At 35.2% G+C, this 18,861-nt stretch overlaps 1 protein-coding gene across 1 annotated transcript in view; it reads left to right on the top strand.

The window, feature by feature from the left end:
• Positions 1–1,286: 1,286 nt before the first annotated feature.
• The window catches only part of LOC117316345, a 57,737-nt gene continuing 40,162 nt past the window's right edge, over positions 1,287–18,861 (top strand). Inside the window, exons 1-8 of the mRNA XM_033870896.1 lie at positions 1,287–1,729; positions 12,206–12,434; positions 13,417–13,640; positions 14,070–14,237; positions 15,125–15,352; positions 16,433–16,633; positions 16,828–17,109; positions 17,484–17,723. Of these exons, the coding sequence (XP_033726787.1) occupies positions 1,693–1,729; positions 12,206–12,434; positions 13,417–13,640; positions 14,070–14,237; positions 15,125–15,352; positions 16,433–16,633; positions 16,828–17,109; positions 17,484–17,723 (1,609 nt within the window). The 5' untranslated portion in view covers positions 1,287–1,692. The remainder of the gene's footprint in view (positions 1,730–12,205; positions 12,435–13,416; positions 13,641–14,069; positions 14,238–15,124; positions 15,353–16,432; positions 16,634–16,827; positions 17,110–17,483; positions 17,724–18,861) is intronic.

The raw sequence follows: 18,861 nt of genomic DNA, 5'->3' as shown, positions 1-18,861 counted from the left end.
AACGTGTTCTTTAATCAATATGGTGTCTGTATTTCGTGAAAGAAAGACAGTTTTTGTACTAAAGCTGTTATTTGTATCCGCGTGTAACACACGTCGTAAGGTTGAATAGCATACAGGACATTGGCTACGTAACAGAGACATATTGACTGCGGATTCCTTCGTCTGGCTATATCTTTATCGATTCTGCGCTGCTTGAATTATAATAAGCATGGTTGACTGAATGGTCCCTTTAATGCACGTTTACATATTAATCTGGCAGAGAGATAGACAACGTATTATGATTAAATAATCAATGTCATAAATATTAAACAAAATATAGGTATAACATTACGTTTACATATTCAGGAACTTTTTAAACTGATCAGGGGGAAGATATTTTCTGCATTAATATACTTCTATCTCATCATTGATCAAAATAGTGCAAGGCACTGGAACTATTTTATGTGTAGCCTATAGCATAAACGATACTCTTTGGTAACCTTATCCTCTAGAGATTTCTTTGAAGTGCGTAAAATGGGGCTTTTCATTATGTTGTCAGATAGATTGGAAGATGCAAACGGACTGCTATAGAAGTTATATCTTTTTAATATCATGCAGGAGTTTATTTTTGCAAGCATGTCCTACATCTTTAATGTAATTTTTTAATACGAATATGATATGTGACGTGGTTTGGAGACACTTATCAACCAAGTTTGAGTGGTAATTGTCGCGCCTTATTTATCCCATTGATTAAGGCATGTTCGTGTTTTAACGTATGTGGACAAGATTAAGGATTTCAGCTGATATCGTGGAAACCTTTTTTTTACCGCAAAGATAACTTAGAGGTATAATCAACACCGCATGGATAATTGGTTCAAGTATATATACGGTTATTTGTTTTATCAACTTGTCTATACCAACACATTTAATGACTCGTGATCTATCACTAGAATAGCCCAAATGTCATATTTGTATTCCTCACTTAACGCTTTTGAATTCTATCTTGTCAATGCATAACTATAATCTCATTGAACCTATGTTTATGTCGAAACAATGACAATAATAACATTATTCTATATCACTTTTGCATGCAATGAAATACGAAACTAATCAATACAAGCTTTTCATAGTTCACGTTATAAAAACAACAAACCAATCGATAGCTGTAATCAATGAATCACTCAGGATCCTTTTAGTGTTTGATTCAGTCCAGGTCTGATTGAGTTATTAGGTTTGATAATGGACTCGCCAGGTGACATAGTCTTTGATTGTCTGTACCGTTTACCTTCTGATGAACCGTTGTTCCCGACACAGACCCCATCAGGAGTTTAATGCGAGCAGGTCTGCACTAATTAATAAATCATTGTCGAGCGTAATTTGACGAAATAAGGTAAAACAAGCTGGACAATAACTAACTAGAGTGTGTTAATTGCTGTTGAGTTTGAACAGCGAAGCAGGCTTATTTGACAAGGTAATAGCTGTGTTTTTTCTTGGTAAATAATTTTACTTAAGTAAACAATGGATTTTTGCAAACTTTTCACTAGAAATCTGAACTGTTAACGAACATCTATAATTGGTTGTTATAGTGTGCAACTAGTTAGATTGTAACTTGATACCTTCCGGTGTGATATACGTCTTCAACTGCAGGACCTGAAGCAATTCTAGAGTGTCAATGTGCCATTTACAAATAGCTGGTTTTATCTAAAGAAAACGATGGGAAATGCCCGATTTGAGAGATTTCTTCTAATTGGTAAGTAACTTTTACATATATTTTTTAGATTATTTCAAAACACATTTAATGCTTTGAAAAATGCCTTTGAAAAAAATATTTTTCCCTTCCGTAAATGTATAAGATTTCCTTTCATTTCATGATCAGTGAATTTTCTTATATAGCTACATCAACATTATCAACCGAAGCAGAATATCTACAAAAATTACGGAGTAAAAGGTTATTAATTTTTCCCTTTGGTAACAATGAAAGTTTTGATATTAACAAAAATACGAAACAAGATAAGACGCAACGATATCCTTTTTAAACTTCATTTGTATAGAGCCGCGATAAAAGTGCTCAAAATTCTAGACATTGTCTTATCCTATCCAATCTTTACTAGACTCCTGGATGTATTCGATTAAAATATGATGTGAACGTAAAGCTCACAAAAAGTTGTATTAAAAGACAGATACGCAGAGAAATAGGAAACAAATGGCAACATGTAGATATGGAGGCGTACTGACCTATAACTCATTACATGTTGTTTTATATCTAATATTTTAAGACTATGACAAACCGATGCAACGAATCATCGGAAGTTAGGCGCGGCATATCAGGTACTGATGTTATACAATTGACATAACACATTACGAAGCTCTGTTTTTGCAAGTGTAAATCTATCGTAGTAAAATTTACAAATATTACAGGGATTTCGGTAGATGTGTAATATAACATCGGGGTGTACATACGTTACACACTATATTATAGAATAGGGGGAACGTTTTGGTCTTCATACTAGTAATTTAAAAATACCCTAAACGCAATAAGATTTCGTCACCAAGGATTTGTGAATGATGATAGTTACTCTAATTTATACAAACTTTGAAATTTACGTTTATTTAGAGTCCGCCGTCGTGTTCCTTTAAACAATAATGGTAAAACATAAGACCTAGGTAACCTAAGCACATGTGGTTTCATTTCTTCGTGTCCACCAGCTCGATGACGTTCGGTCGAACCACTTCCAGGTGTGTCCGAGCGGGAAATACCACGAATAAAATAGAGAAAATGTTGCGATAACAGTTCAGATAAACCAGTTTATGGATACGTTATCAGATAGGAAATGACAACGATTGTTTTGTATTCCCTCAACTGAAATAGACGTCATTTTTACTGTGGTCTCGGTTAAATGAACTCTAACGTATATCAAAGAATTATAATTGATACCAACTGCGTTCATACCATTACAGTTTTTCCTCAAATATTACATTTTTTTAAATTTAAATATCAATATAAAAGTAGGTATAAATATATCAAAATAAATATAAAACAACAGTTTTGATTGGTAAACATTGCAGCGAATAAGATCTTTTTACCATCACTGCACTGAATAAATACATTTTTTTATATCATCAGTGCAGTGAATATATACATTTTTTAATATCATTACCGTAGTGAAAACACACATTTTTGTATTATCACTGCAGTGAATACATACGTTTTTTTTATATTATCACTGCATTGAATACATTCATTTTTATATTATTACTGCATTGAATACATTCATTTTTATATTATCACTGCATTGAATACATTCATTTTTATATTATTACTGCATTGAATACAGACATTATTACGTTTTAAAACCAATTTAGTGGTTACATACATTTATATCATCACTTAAGTGAATATATACATTTTTATATCATCATTTTAATGAATAGATACATTTTTATATATCACCACTGTAGTGACTACATACATTTTTATAAAATCACTGCAGTTAAAACAAAGATACATTTTTACTTTTATCATCACTGTAGTGAATACATAGATTTCTTATATCATCACATCATTGAATAAATACATTTTTATATAATCACTGCAGTTAAAACATACATTTATATATTACCACTTCAGTGAATATATACATTTTTATCATATTTTCATATTTTTTTTATGTAGTTTTAATGAAAATACATGTCTTTGAGATTGGGTATCCAATGGCCCTCCGTTGAATATCGTATAATATCTATTTCATCTATATTGTTTAAATGATATTTTTTAATGTGCGTCAATAAAATGATATTTTGTTCACTAAATAGTTGTTTGTACACAACATTTAAAAACCCCGTCACAGTCTTCATGTTAGTAAATATCTATTTCTAACCTCGCGCCTTTGATCACGTGATGTTGTTGACCAATGGAAATACGTCAGGGGGTAGGGCCCCTGAATTCATTTTCAAGCAGCGTGATTATTTGTAGCAGCAGTGTTTTATTCATCATTATTTTCTCCTATTGCTTACTTTCGTCGCAACAACTCCTATTGACTTTTAAACTTACAAGTGTTTTGCCTGGAGTTGTCGTCTCCTACGACAGTGAAGTACACACCAATAACGGTATTTACACGTGTGTTGTGTTTGGTCACATTTTTATCGACGTGTGTCGAGGACATTTCCTTTAGTTTACATTGACGAATGTCATTCGTCATCGAGCTGTGTATTTGCTATATGGATCCTTACAGTCTTTTATGCAACCACGATTTGTGTTTTCTTTGCTATCGGGATCTAACTTTGTGTGTGACTTATTCGTGCTAGTGGAAATCGAAAGACATCAGTTTGTAAACTTTCTCGGGCCATCTAACATGGCGGCCAAGCAGGTCAGGAACGCGTCACTACCAGCAGCTTGGTGCGCGATCCCAGGATTCCGTGCGGGATTCAAGATGGCAGCGCCCATGTCTTGTCGAACACTGTAGGGCATTGCATCGTCTTCTTTGGCGTTTACGGTTAATTTTGTAGGAGTAATTATCTGATTTAAGGAAAAATAATTAAGGAACTACACGTACAACATTATTAGTCTAGATTTCCATCTCGCGATATTACGACATGCAGTGTACTCGGAAACTAACCGAACAACTTAACTAGTCGGAATTTCAATCTCCCGACGATTACGACATGCAGACTCCTCGGATAATCAACGAACAACTTTGATAACTACATACAGACGACTCGGAAACTCACCGAACTACATTATGCGTTTCCATCTCCCGATGATAGCGACATGCAGATAAAGTGGAAATCGTAGCGTCAGCTTACTATGCTTCCAACTCAGTTGTCTTGGACTTTTCAGCGGTGAGATTACTCATCAATCTGTCTATTTTGACTTGTTGTACCTTACCAGACTTTGGTTACAGCGTGGATATCAGTTCCTCTGATATCAGAGGAGCATTCTCTATACTTGTTACTCTAGTAAACATTTATATCTTCGCGTTCACACCTTCTATCTGTATCTAGCGTTATTGTTTTCTATGTACTTGTCACAGATATTTTTAAATAATTGGTTTACGGCATAGCTGTCACACTTTTTATCTGTATCTAGCATTATTGTTTTCCTTGTACTTGTCACAGATTCTTGTTTATACATTGTGCGGAATATACTATGCAACTGTTATGGAGAGCTTTTTCATAGATATAGATTGAGATGATACGTTTCTACCTCACTTTATTTAGTCAATTACTAGATTGTTATCATGTACTAGGCTTTAAGCTACCAGTCAGATCAAGCCTCTCCATTTACGAGTCAAGTCGCCCCTCTCATTAGTAATCACAACTTGAGTCAAGGGTCTTCTCGGCTGTGTCTGCGAGTCAAGGGCTTCTCAGGTGTATCTATGAGTCATAAGATGTAAGCTGAATAAGTGGACGTATCCTTTCAAATGACCCATTAAGTAAAGTATATTCCTGATTCAAACAGTCTTGTTTTCACCAAAAATGATGCAAACTGATATATTTTGTTATCCGTGCTGATATGTATTAGTTCGTTGATTTATTTCACCAGCAGTTTTACATTGTAACCACCAGCACTTAAACGATGCCATTTATTTTATTTTTGTTAAAAGATATTTCTTGTTTATACATTGTGCGGAATATATTATGCAACTGTTAAGGAGAGCTTTGTCATAGATATATATAGAGATGATGTTTCTTCCTCACTTTATTTAGTCTGTTACTAGATTGTTATTATCATGTACTAGGTTTAATTAGTTATCAGTCAGATCAAGCCTCTTCAATTACGAGTCAAGTCACTCATCTCATGAGTAATCACAACTCAAAGTCTAGGATCTTCTCAGCAGCCATAAGAAGTGAAGTTTTTCCTTACAATAGCCACCAACCTATGCCGTGTTTTATTTATTTATTTTGTGGGTAATCAGGTCATGTCTTCAACCACAATCAAGTCACTCTTCTCTTGAGTTATCATAACTCGAAGTCAAGGGTCTTCTCAGCTGTGTCTGCGAGTCAAGTTTCTTCTCATGAGTCACTGCGACTCAAAGTATGTAGTCTTCTCAGTAGCACTTAGTCAAGAGTGTCCTGCACTAGCTACCTACTACTTCGCTGTGTTTTGATTCGTTAGCTTACGTAGTCAGGTCTTAGCTTCTCCAACCACAATCAAGTCACTCTTCTCTTGAGTTATCATAACTCGAAGTCAAGGGTCTTCTCAGCTGTGTCTGCGAGTCAAGTTTCTTCTCATGAGTCACTGCGACTCAAAGTATGTAGTCTTCTCAGTAGCACTTAGTCAAGAGTGTCCTGCACTAGCTACCTACTACTTCGCTGTGTTTTGATTCGTTAGCTTACGTAGTCAGGTCTTAGCTTCTCCAATCATGAGTCAAAACTCTTCTCATGAGTAATCACACTCGGAGTCAAGGGTCTTCTCAGCTGTGTCTGCGAGTCAAGTCTCTTCTCACGAGTCACTGAGACTCAGAGCCAAGGGTCTTCTCAGTAGCACTTAGGAGTCAAGTTTGTCATGCCACCAGCTACTACTTCGCTGTGTTTTGATTCGTTAGTTGATGCAGTCAGGTCATTGCTTCTCCAATCATGAGTCAAAACTCTTCTCATGAGTAATCACAACTCAAGAGTCAAGGGTCTTCTCAGCTGTGTCTGCGAGTCAAGTCTCTTCTCATGAGTCACTGCGACTCTGAGCCAAGGGTATTCTCAGTAGCACATAGGAGTCAAGTTTGTCACTACAGGGGTACTAGAGTCACTCGCTTCTCTATGGCTCAGTAGGGTCAAGCTTCTTCTCTAGTAGGACCTTTCAGTATGAATGATTTAGAGTCAAGTTGCTTCTCTGTTGTCAAGTAGAGCCAAGCTTCTTCTCTAAGTCAGGCATTTTAGAGTCAAGTTACTTCTCTGCTGTCAAGTAGAGTCAAGCTTCTTCTCTAAGTCAAGCATTTTAGAGTCAAGTTGCTTCTCTGCTGTCAAGTAGAGTCAAGCTTCTTCTCTAAGTCAGGCATTTTAGAGTCAAGTTGCTTCTCTGCGGTTCAGTAGAGTCAAGCTTCTTCTCTAAGTTTTGAGTACTCCATTTTCTTTCTTCACCGTGAAATACCTGGAGTCAAGTTGCTTCTCTGGAGTTCATCAGAGCCAAGTTTCATCTCTGGGTGTTTCTCCAAATACTCAAGTCTTGTTAATTTAAGTTAGCTGTTTAAGCCCTGTACACCATTCAGTATCCTTATTGTATTTCTGCTGTTCAGTAGAGTCAAGCCCCTTCTTTAGTTTTGAGTACTCAATTTCTTTCTTCACCGTGAAATACCTGGAGTCAAGCTACTTCTCTGGAGTCCGACAGAGTCAAGTCTCTTCTCTGGGTGTTTCTCGAAATACTCACATCTTGTTTATTTAAGTTAGCTGTATAAGCCCTGTACTACATTCAGTATCCTTATTGCATTAAGTACTTATAACTTTAATCGTATCTCCTTTTATGCATCGTAATCATTATAAGTGTTGGCAGGTTCATTATAACTACCTGTTCTGTGTATGTAAGATCCTTAGTCTTGGCAACCAGTTTGTTGACTTTCTTAGGACATCTGCAACCCTTTCTTTGTCTATTATTAGTAGATATAGTTGACATACGGAGCTTGTTATCCTCTTACATCTTCAGGGTGCGTTCCCAGTACCGAATTACCATCCTTAACACTTTATCATTGGCACTGTTTCCTTAATTAGACCTCCATCAGAAGGATGTAGTTCTTGCATCTGTCTCATTCACAGACGCAGAATCTAGTGCTCCTTTAAATACTATCTCACTTTATAGTATTAGGTATGTTTTTCCTCTCTTTTTCAGCTTTATTCCATACGTGATATAACCTTTCAATCATTTGAACTCTTGTCATTACTTGGTTTATCTGCAAGCTTTATACCAGTTACTGTGCCACTGACCACATTTAACTTCTTAATGTCTCATTTTAGAGCATATGATAATTATGTGTGTATATATGTAATATATGGTGCATTAATTTCTATAGGCAAATTTGTGCTTAGTTGTACTGATTATAATCAATAATTTTCTAGTTCATCATCGATTCACTTTATCTACACTCTTAAAAATTTTACATTGTCATATCCTTCTTACACATAATTTCTTTCTTGGGGGCTCTCATTCGGTTACTTTATTGTAACCTCTTCGATTTGGACTTTTAAATTCGGGGAATTTCTTGCCCCCAATTCATTATATCATATTTTGTGTATTTATTTCTTATGTAGATGATATGCTTGAGATTGCCCAAGCTCGGGGGTCGCCCCATCTGAAACAGTCTTAGCAGAACTGCCTGCTTTTTAGCTACCAACTGCTTACTCTGTGGCTTGAGGTCGCTCAAGCTACGTTTCTCTCCTTTCTATTAGTCATAGCTAGCTAAGCTATGATCGCTCTAGCTTAGGGGTTGCATGCCCCTATAGTATCATTAGTATTTTAATTGTTTAGGTGTATCTTTTTAGTAGTGAGTAAAATTTTATTATGTAATATTGTTAGTTGTGTTGATGTTATTTAGTTGTAAGAATGAGCAGCCCCTAAGAATGCCAAAACCTTTAGGTAATAATTAATATGAGCCTGAACAAGTTATTGGTTCCATTCAATAAATTTTTGACTTTCATACTGTTTTGGTGTGTTGTGTATAAAATGATATTTTGTTTACTAAATAGTTGTTTGTACACAACATTTAAAAACCCCGTCACAGTCTTCATGTTAGTAAATATCTATTTCTAACCTCGCGCCTTTGATCACGTGATGTTGTTGACCAATGGAAATACGTCAGGGGATAGCGCCACCTGCATTCATTTTCAAGCAGCGTGATTATTTGTAGCAGCAGTGTTTTATTCATCATCCGCCATATGCCCCACCTCCACCTTTAATAATTTGCAGTTTTCTTTACTGTTGTTTGTGTATAATTGTTTATATTATATTATAATTACCTTTTAATATTTATATACTGTTGTTTTGTTTTGATTGCCTGTACTTTTCATGTGTATATGTTGTTTTTATTATATGTGTTTACTTATAATATTTATATTTATTACATGTCTTTTTTACTTGTTTCGGGCTCATTTGTTTAGGGGTAAGTAAGGCCTCATGGTGAGACAACACCTGGAAAGCTGGTCTGAGCATTGGATAAACCTACCTCCCTGATTCAGGTTGGGGCAGCCGGCTCGCAGCACCTCATTGTACATCTGTGTTGGTTAATTATAAGCTTTATTTTATTACATGTTGTCACATTTTTATTTTTATTTTGGGCTGCTCTTCTTAGTACGGAATAGTTAGAGGATATCACTCACAGTAATGAATTTATCACGCCGTGATATTAGCACTAATTTATTCCTAGGGGAATTTTACCACCATACTTTTATAGTTATTCGAATTGGACTTTTAAATTCGGGGAATTTCTTGCCCCCAATTCATTATATCATATTTTGTGTATTCATTTCTTATGTGGATGATATGCTTGGGATCGCCAAAGCTCGGGGGTCGCCCCATCTGAAACAGTCTTAGCAGAACTGCCTGCTTTTTAGCTACCAACTGCTTACTCTGTGGCTTGAGGTCGCTCAAGCTAGGTTTCTCTCCTTTCTATCAGTCATAGCTAGCTAAGCTATGCCCCTATAGTATCATTAGTATTTTAATTGTTTAGGTGTATCTGTAGTGAGTAGTTAGTAGTGAGTAAAATTGTATTATGTAATATTGTTAGTTGTGTTGATGTTATTTAGTTGTAAGAATGAGCAGCCCCTAAGAATGCCAAAACCTTTAGGTAATAATTAATATGAGCCTGAACAAGTTATTGGTTCCATTCAATAAATTTTTGACTTTCATACTGTTTTGGTGTGTTGCGTATAAATGAGGGAAATAACGGGCTACCCTGTTATGCCAGAGAAATAAATGTAATAAACAGAAAATTATGAAATTTCCCATTAATTGTATTTCATAGTATAAAATCGAAAGCTTAAAAGTTTAGAAAGACACAGAAATGGACAACTCATAATAATACTACTGGCAAGTGCCTTTGTCTGGTAACGCTTCCAAACCTAAAACCGACCGCGTACTTTAATAAAAGCATATTGTATATAACACATATGTATCGGTATTTTTATTATTGTGTAGTTGTTGATATAGTTTTAAAATCAATTTCTCTCCACCTTATTTTTAACTGTCATACTGATCAATTCAGTCTTCTTGCAACTTTGATGGTCTATCATGTAACCAATTATATCTTCATTTATCGCCGTCTTGATGAATACTATTTTCTGGTCGCGAGTCGCAATCAACCGTATTTCACGTCCTGTGTATTTATCTTTTTTCTCAGTGACATTAGATGGTGGAAATTAAATCTGATTCCATAATTTGGTTACAACTAGTATAAAGCCATGCGTTCCGAAAGGTTTACCATATTCTGCTCAATCGACGACTACCACCATACAAATCTAGGTCAAATTTAGGCTAATTTACATTCTTAAAACGATAGCTAGGTTGTGATGAAAAGAAACCACTAAACATAATAACAAGCATTGACCATGTCTTCTGTCTACCTTGATACCGCACTAGTTTCCTTATGAGAAAATGATGTCGGCCATAAAGCTTCCTCATGATTTTCATTTACTTGCATCTCTACATCTTCCGCGTGTAGAGAAAACGAATCTGGGATATCAAAATGTTTCCCTTGACATTTATGCATTAACATATTATGGTACTTATTATATGGTTTGTTTGACGTTTATATGTAAACAAAATTCAAACTAAATGTATTTCATCCATATATATGTCCGTTCCAAAAATACAATTTATTCAAGTTCGATCATTATTCTCAAAATTAAGAAGGAAAGAAAGAAAGAAAGAAAGAAAGAAAGAAAGAAAGAAAGAAAGAAAGAAAGAAAATAAAACCCTAGAACAATGTCAATTATCAATTATATGAATTTGAAGAAAAATGTTTCTCCTTTTTTCCATCCATGAAATGTTCGTGCTAGTGAAAACTGCAGAAAGTGCGATCAACGTAAAAAAATATATTTGATATATTAGGCTTAATCGTAAAGGTAATAACCTAAATACTTCATCTTTAACAATTTCATAAATGAAACAAATGTTATTTGTATATTGCATACTTTGATTTAATCTAAAATGTTTACAGAGCATCTCTATTTTTACTGCGATATTGGCAGGGCTTACAAGACCAGCTAAGTGTGTAAATCATTGTATCACATACACTAATACGTATCTGTTATTGACCTTATATGGCGTTCTGAATTTGTAAAATATGTTTATTGGTGACAGGATGCAAAGCATAGTTGGACATTCCCTTACGCGAGCTGTTCATTTTAGTTCATAAGTTCTACTTAACGGGTCGACGAGTCCTGTATATACATACAGTAAAACAATCCTCAGACAAACACGCCTGTTTAGGATTTCTGTTTATTACACAGTACATGTATGTTAACATTCCGAGTGTTTAATTTATTGTTACTTATTACAAAATTCAATTCCTGACAAAGCAAACTATTCCCGAGAAAATCCGTTTTAAACAAAAATTACTGTACACATTTTTTCTTTCATAGCCCCCAATTATAAAATAGTATCTTTTAGCTGAGGTCGATTCGAGGATTTATTGAAATTATCATAAAAGTCTAAATGCCAAGATGTATCACCTTTTCAAGTTATCGACCGATACAGTTATTTGATTTCTGTTTCAATAATGTAACCCATGATTAAATACACATTTAGGAAAGTGCTTAAAATCCATTGCAATTTTCAACAAAGCAATACTCGTTAACCATGGTTCATTGGATACCAGGATGATAGACAAAGGCATCAAGTGTTATATACGTCTCTCATTTCTTACAATGCAGCTTTAAGTACAAGATTTTTTATAACACTATTCTAATACTTTGACTAGAAAACGTCCCAGTTAATTCAGATATGTTTTCCTCCAAATATTAAAGCCAAACATTCAGACCTGTTCTTCTTGACATTTTGTTGTAGACATTGACAGAATTATCGATTGACTTCTTAGCATCTGACAAGTTCCGAAAACGACAAATCATTCTTACGCCTGACATCTTGAAAATGGAAGTCAACAGTATAGTGTGCAAGTTATCCAAGTTGATATTAGTTTTTTGCACTATTTTTAAAACCGCCAGCTGATCCATATACTACTAATAATAAAACGTATAGCTGTCTGAGTATTTATACTTGGTGTTTCTCAAATTCTTATTTCTGCAGCACTTCTGGTACATACACTGTCATTGTCGACTGAAGGGTCCACATGTACCAGCCCGGCCATTGAGGCTTACAGTGACTTGGGAATTCTGTGCTACTGGGTACAAGAGGATCAACAATCAGCTGTCGATGCATTTATGTCGTGCTCAAGTGAGGATGGCTACCTCGCCGAGATTCCAGATAACGCAGTCTTTTACACATTGATGTCCGCTTTATTGATAAACTACCCGGGGTAATATATGATGATGTTACACAACGAGTGGTTGGTGTATATGGTATTCCTTTCACTCGAGTTACTTATTTTTTAAAAGTCACAAAAACACCAACTTACGCTAGTGTTTTTTTGTTACTTTTGGAAAAGACATGAATATCAAAACCGAAAGAAATACCCTATATAACAACCACGAGTTTGTGTGACCTGTTTCAACCACAATAGAAAAGCTATTATGAGGATGAATTGACCTGTTATGTGTCAACGTGTTTTCTTTTTACAATATTAGTTGCGGTGTAAGGATATGACCTGCAGTGAAATGCTTCTAATTAATATGCGAAATTGACATTTTCGGAATTGTGCTGAAAAAATAATATTTATTACAAATCATAACAAATAATAAGGAAGTTCATCATTTTCAAAGCAAAAATCAATTGATTAGAAATATCTTTCTATCTAACTAAAGATTTTAGACACGAAAAAAAAATAATGGAACTGCGAACTACCTTTTCTGTGTTATCATTTCCGGGACCTCGTGAAGCGACTTTTAAGTGTTAGTCAATCAAAATGTGATTAAAGATAGCCGAGGTCAAAGGTCACCGTGTCAACCAATTAAATTGCATTTAGATTTTATTCTACATGTGGTAAAAATTGAATGTTATTCAACAGTTTTAATGATAATACGAATAAGCGAGATCATATTAATATTTTCTTTCTCCTCTCAGTGTGTTGTTGATTGGCTGTATACATAGATTGGACAGAACACTTGGCCATCACGTCTGAAGTAGTCTTCCGTCTAGTGTCTGTTATTATACAATAAACCTACCAATTTATAATAATGTTTTACCCAAAATATCAGATGCATTTATATTATAAACAAAGTTTGAGCTTCAGCTTACCATAAGTTAAGAGAAAGAAAGGTTAACAGAATGATAAAACAGATTTTAGCTTGATGGTTCTCTTGCAGCCAAAACACTACTAAGTCAAATCTGTAATTTAACAGGATTTCTATCTCTGAAAAACTCCACTTGGGCTACATCATGAAGACTTTCACCAATATAGAAGGCAGAAGACCACCTCATAGTCAACCTAGTGTCGTGTGGTGGGCTGAAACAGAACCCTCTTACAATTCAACAATAGACAACTGTGTTGTCATGGACAGAAATGGCGACTGGTTCGTCGTCCCTTGTTCTTACGAGTTACGTTCTTTGTGTTTCAACATCACAGGTATGCAACAGATAATTTTAAAATACAAATAAAATGCACTTAATTGGTAAAATTGTGCTTTGACATATTTCTGTATATTTTTCAGAAACTGTTTCAATCAATAGTTTTTTTGTTTTGTTTTATATTAATTTTGAAGGAATCTAAAATGCCAATGCTTTTATCTGTTTGTACAGTCAATGTAAGCTTTTTAGCTTTTAAGACCGTACTAATACTTCCATCCTATAACCGAGTATGCGCACAATGCGACCCATTAATACAAATGTGGATTTTTTTACATTCAACCAATATGTTTTGCCCAGGTTTTAGTAAAACACAATATCGGTTGTTTGTTGAGAGTGTCTGTGAAATTCGTCATAATAAAACTCAACAGAATAGTATATTGAAAAGGATATTTGAAACAAAACGAAATACACGCATACCATATTTCAGCCCCTGCCTGTCCCCAACTGAACCCTCCGGCGAATGGGTCTGTCGTATACTCCAGTACAAACGCCACAGCTATATTCCAGTGTGACATTGACTACACACTCATTTCCGGTGATGAGAGTTTGGTGTGTTCCGGTACAGATTGGTTAGGAAGTATACCGACCTGTACAGGTAAGCTAAATAAATATCATACCTTAATAAGATGTGAGGTTAAGTCTTAGGACAATTAGCAAATAACCATATACGTATGCATACTAGACTCATGAATTTGATATTCTATTCAGTAACTCAAACTTTCATGTGTTCAATTGGTATGATTTAACGTTAATCTGGTCAATTTGCAATACCGATTTTGTGTCGTAACTGAGCTTAACTGTATATCGTCGCTGTGGTAAACTATTCAACATTGTCGTGTGTCGGCGCTTTCAACAATAACGACCGCATGTCGGTGCTGTGGTAAATGTTTTAATTATGCAGGTTCGGTGTCGTCGGTTCGGTTTAATATTCAATAATATAGGCTCGGTGTCGTCGGTGTGGGTTAGTATTCAATAGTACAGGCTCGGTGTCGTCGGTGTGGGTTAGTATTCAATAGTACAGGCTCGGTGTCGTCGGTGTGGGTTAGTATTCAATAATACAGGTTCGGTGTCGTCTGTATGGGTTAGTATTCACTAATATAGGCACGGTGTCGTCTGTATGGGTTAGTATTCACTAATATAGGCTCGGTGTCGTCTGTATGGATTAGTATTCAATAATACTGGTTGAACCTGTCATAATGTTAATTCCTGTAGCAAAATTCCTAACGTACTGATTCGAGGTATACATGGTATATTTTTCATCTTTACACTCTGTTCTGTAAATGAGACATTCAAAACGGTTTTTAAAATCGGAAATGGTCACAGGTTTGATGATTTTTAGAAATACGGTGTAGTAGTATCCATATCAAAATGTGAATATACATAGTTTGCTTCAAAAAGTACTTACTCGGCCACGAATCCAAGATCTGAAACGTCTCACCATAGACCATACATAAAAATGTCGACTACTTTCTCTTTTGACAGTGGCACAGTGCACATTCAATTCCACAGAGCTGGCCGAGGTACATATGTCGGTGAACTCGAGTGTTGTTGACCTTTTAACGAACGTGACGATAGAGTGTGACGAGGGGTATGCTTTATCTATCAATCACACATCCGGGGAAGTTGTTACCAACACGACCTGCCAATGTGTCTACACTAACGGAAGAGCCTCCTGCGAGTATGACAATCTGTACAATAAGCGATGTGACAGTAAGTTGTCCTCAGATTTTTGAAGTATCTGTTAATTTCGAACCATATTTATTGAAATCAACTACACAATATTTTGTGCAAACTGTTGTCATACCCGTGATTTATTCACTACCCATCATATTACTTATTTATCATCGTTTTACATTTAACTTAAATCGAGAGAGAAAATATAAATGTAAAACAGTTATATTCTGCTTTCATATTTATATATATATGAACTGATGGCTTCCTAAGGAACAAACGTTTTCTGTCTCGAAAATTGTCCCCGGTCAAAAACATGCCAATGTTGAAGTCACCAAAAGTATATACAGGGGATTTCATTTCACATAACCAGTAACGTATATTTAGTTGGTGTCAGCAATCAATAAGTTTCAGTACGCGAAGCGGAATACACTCTCGTACACTCCATAACATACCTAAAAAGTTATTCACGTTAATCCTTAAAATATTGTTCACTTTACACATTACTTAAGGAAATCAACTTTTCTTGACGATTTTTTCTTAGAATTAATCCGTCGCTGTATCAGCCAATCAAAAGCGAGTTTACAAACGGCAACGTCATTTTCCACGTTATGGACTGATAGCATAAAATTCCAATATAACTGCTTCTTACAAATAAGAATAAAACATTAGCTCTTCAACGTAATCTTAACATAAAGTATATGTCATTACTCATGTAACTATGATGTTAAAAGGTTAAGCAGCTTCTGGCCATCAAATAGTCAAATTGTATGTATCTCACAGAAAATATTATTCCAAATTGCATTTTGATACCAGTAATCTAGTCAATCTGCAGTTCTGGAAACGATGTATCTTTAAATTTGTCTGTCAGATACTTTAATAGGTCTAGTAATGTTTGAAACAAATTGATGATCATTAAATTAATGACATACATCATATCATTATACGGTACAGCTATATACTTCAGACTCGGTATAAGTGAACGTTTCGGTTATGAAATACATCCGGGTTTTTTTTAAATCGAATGAATATTTTTGATATCTTGTATTGCTGTTATAAATTATGTAAATTTAAAGCTTAGATAATGTTTGCTAAGAACACAAATCTATTTACATATAGCTATAACATGCCCGTTATTGGTGCCTGAATACTCCTTTAACGATATGGTGTTTGGTCGCAACTACACATACGGAGAAAATATAACATCCACCTGTACAGCGGGGTATATCCATCTAAATGAGCTTCTCGGCTGGCCACCCAAGGTAACAACTCAGTGTACTAAAACCGGCCAGTGGAGTGTGCCCTCGCTAGAATGCAAACGTAAGTAGCTTTACTTTATTTAAACTGATATGGAAGAGAAATGATAACGTAAATTACAGCTATTTTGTCTATTCTTTTTTCTGATTGCCTGAGCGATATATTCAGAAGTGGGATAGTGTTTTTGGACTCTTTCGTTTCCTTCCATTGTTGAATTCATGTTTTCTTTCAAAGATATGCTGTACTCTTCATTTCAGAAACAGGACTGTATGTTGGTTGTTATGCAGCAGGGGCATTGCGTGTAATAACCAGCTTGACACTCTCTGGACAGCTCTACTGCACGGAAGATTGCAAATCTCTAGATTTCCGCTACGCAGCCAGCGCTAATGGATCCTGTTTTTGTGGGAATTACATTGAACCGACAGCGTCCATTGTAAACCCCATGCTTTGTAACATGGCATGTCCTTTGATCCCTGCTGATACACACTTCACCTACTGTGGAGGAGAAAACAGCCAGGAATCCATCTATCTTACAATCAGTGAGTACAAATTCGAAAACCATATCTTTCCTAGGTTGCTTGAATTGATTAACTCAAAACCTTTCATATTTGTTGAAGTTCATATCCAGACAGATTGCGTTTTAGCTAGAAAAGGTTTTTTTCAACATCACACTGTTTCATTTGTTTTTTACATTTGAAATACATAATTAAACGTGCCAATACAAGGACTCAATGCGCTGAGGAGATACACATTATCACTTTATAAGTTTTAATTAATTTAACAATTATGAGAATTAATTATTGCAAAGGAATTATCATAAATAAGTGTCAGCATTGGCAGGTCAGGATTCAAAATTAACAAGTATGTTGGAACGATTCTATTGTTTTCTTTAAATTTACGTTTAAAATTACAGGCAATAGCTGCTTTAAGGAGCTGAACATGACTGGAATTCCGAGCTTCGTGGTCACTGGGGATAAGGAACTAACCTGCCAACAGCGTTGTTTTGCAGAAAATTCCTTTTATGCCATTGTGGCAGAAAATGGATGTTCCTGTACAAACTCTTCCAACTTACAGGGACGTGTAATCGCTAATAAATGCGATGATGAAGCAGCTTTGTCTTATAATGGCACAGTCTATAGTGTGGAACACATGGGTAAGTTTTACTACCATATCTAGTACACCTTAGGTATGATGTAGACTTTTTCGCAAGTTCTTGGATTCAATAGTATGTCTATTTGTATTTCTTTATGTTAATTCCTTATCACATACAACTACTAAATGAATTATTTAAAAGGAACAATTTGTCCATTTGATTCATATTAGTACAGGACGATATTTTCATGTTTATATATGTTCATGTTGGGGCCCTGATGTTTGATATATATTATAGGCCCTGAACGATTTTTTTTATCTTTGATATACAATAAAGGGCCACGAACTTATTTTGATCTTTTATATACATTTTTGACCATGAACAATTTTTTATCTTTGATATACACAATGGGCCCTGAACCATTATGCACTACGATTATTCAACTTCGGATCAACAGTAATTTTGTATGAAGAGCCGCTCTGGCGGCAAAATTAACGTGATTTTATTTACGGGTATGTTACAGTGCACATTAGGCATATCTTTTTCGCGAGGATATGTTGAATTTATTTATTTGTTCTGACATTATACTATAGATAACTATACAGCATACATAATATACATTTAAAGGAGAGGGTTACTACATGACAAATCACATATCTTCTACTGCTTTATTATGAAGTTCGTACGGGTTGAGAGTGCTGATATAGGTTTAAAAACATTTCAATGATGGGAGATAAAAAAAAAACAACCACAAAGTACGTTATACCGAAGGTCGTTATTGAAGGGAGGACATTTGGATACACTCACTATATCCGACACTTTCTCCACCAAAACGATTGCATTGCAAACACGTCTAGTTCCATTCGTTTCCCAATATCCTAAACATTCCATGTGTATGCATCACTATCATCTTTACGAGCTGTCAACTAACCACTGGTCACGTTCCTTCCTTAATGAACGTTGGTTCCATTTTCTATGAAGCGTTCCCGTGAGAGGTTTATGATTGGTTAGTTAACATTTTAAGCAGATAATAGTGCAAGATCCATAGAAATCCAGCGAATTCTTTTGAGATAACAAACAATTTGTCGTTTGTTGTGGTTTCTTGCAGTTTGATTTCATTATATTTGTCATGGTGGAAGTACAGAAATATTCAGATCGTTGTTTTCCGTGGTTAAATTTCAACTAATGCTAAACATAC

The sequence above is a fragment of the Pecten maximus genome, chromosome 2 (assembly GCF_902652985.1).
Source record: "Pecten maximus chromosome 2, xPecMax1.1, whole genome shotgun sequence".
NCBI lineage: Eukaryota > Metazoa > Mollusca > Bivalvia > Pectinida > Pectinidae > Pecten > Pecten maximus.
The sequence above is the reverse complement of the archived record's forward strand: the minus strand, read 5'-3'. Positions and strand labels throughout refer to the sequence as shown.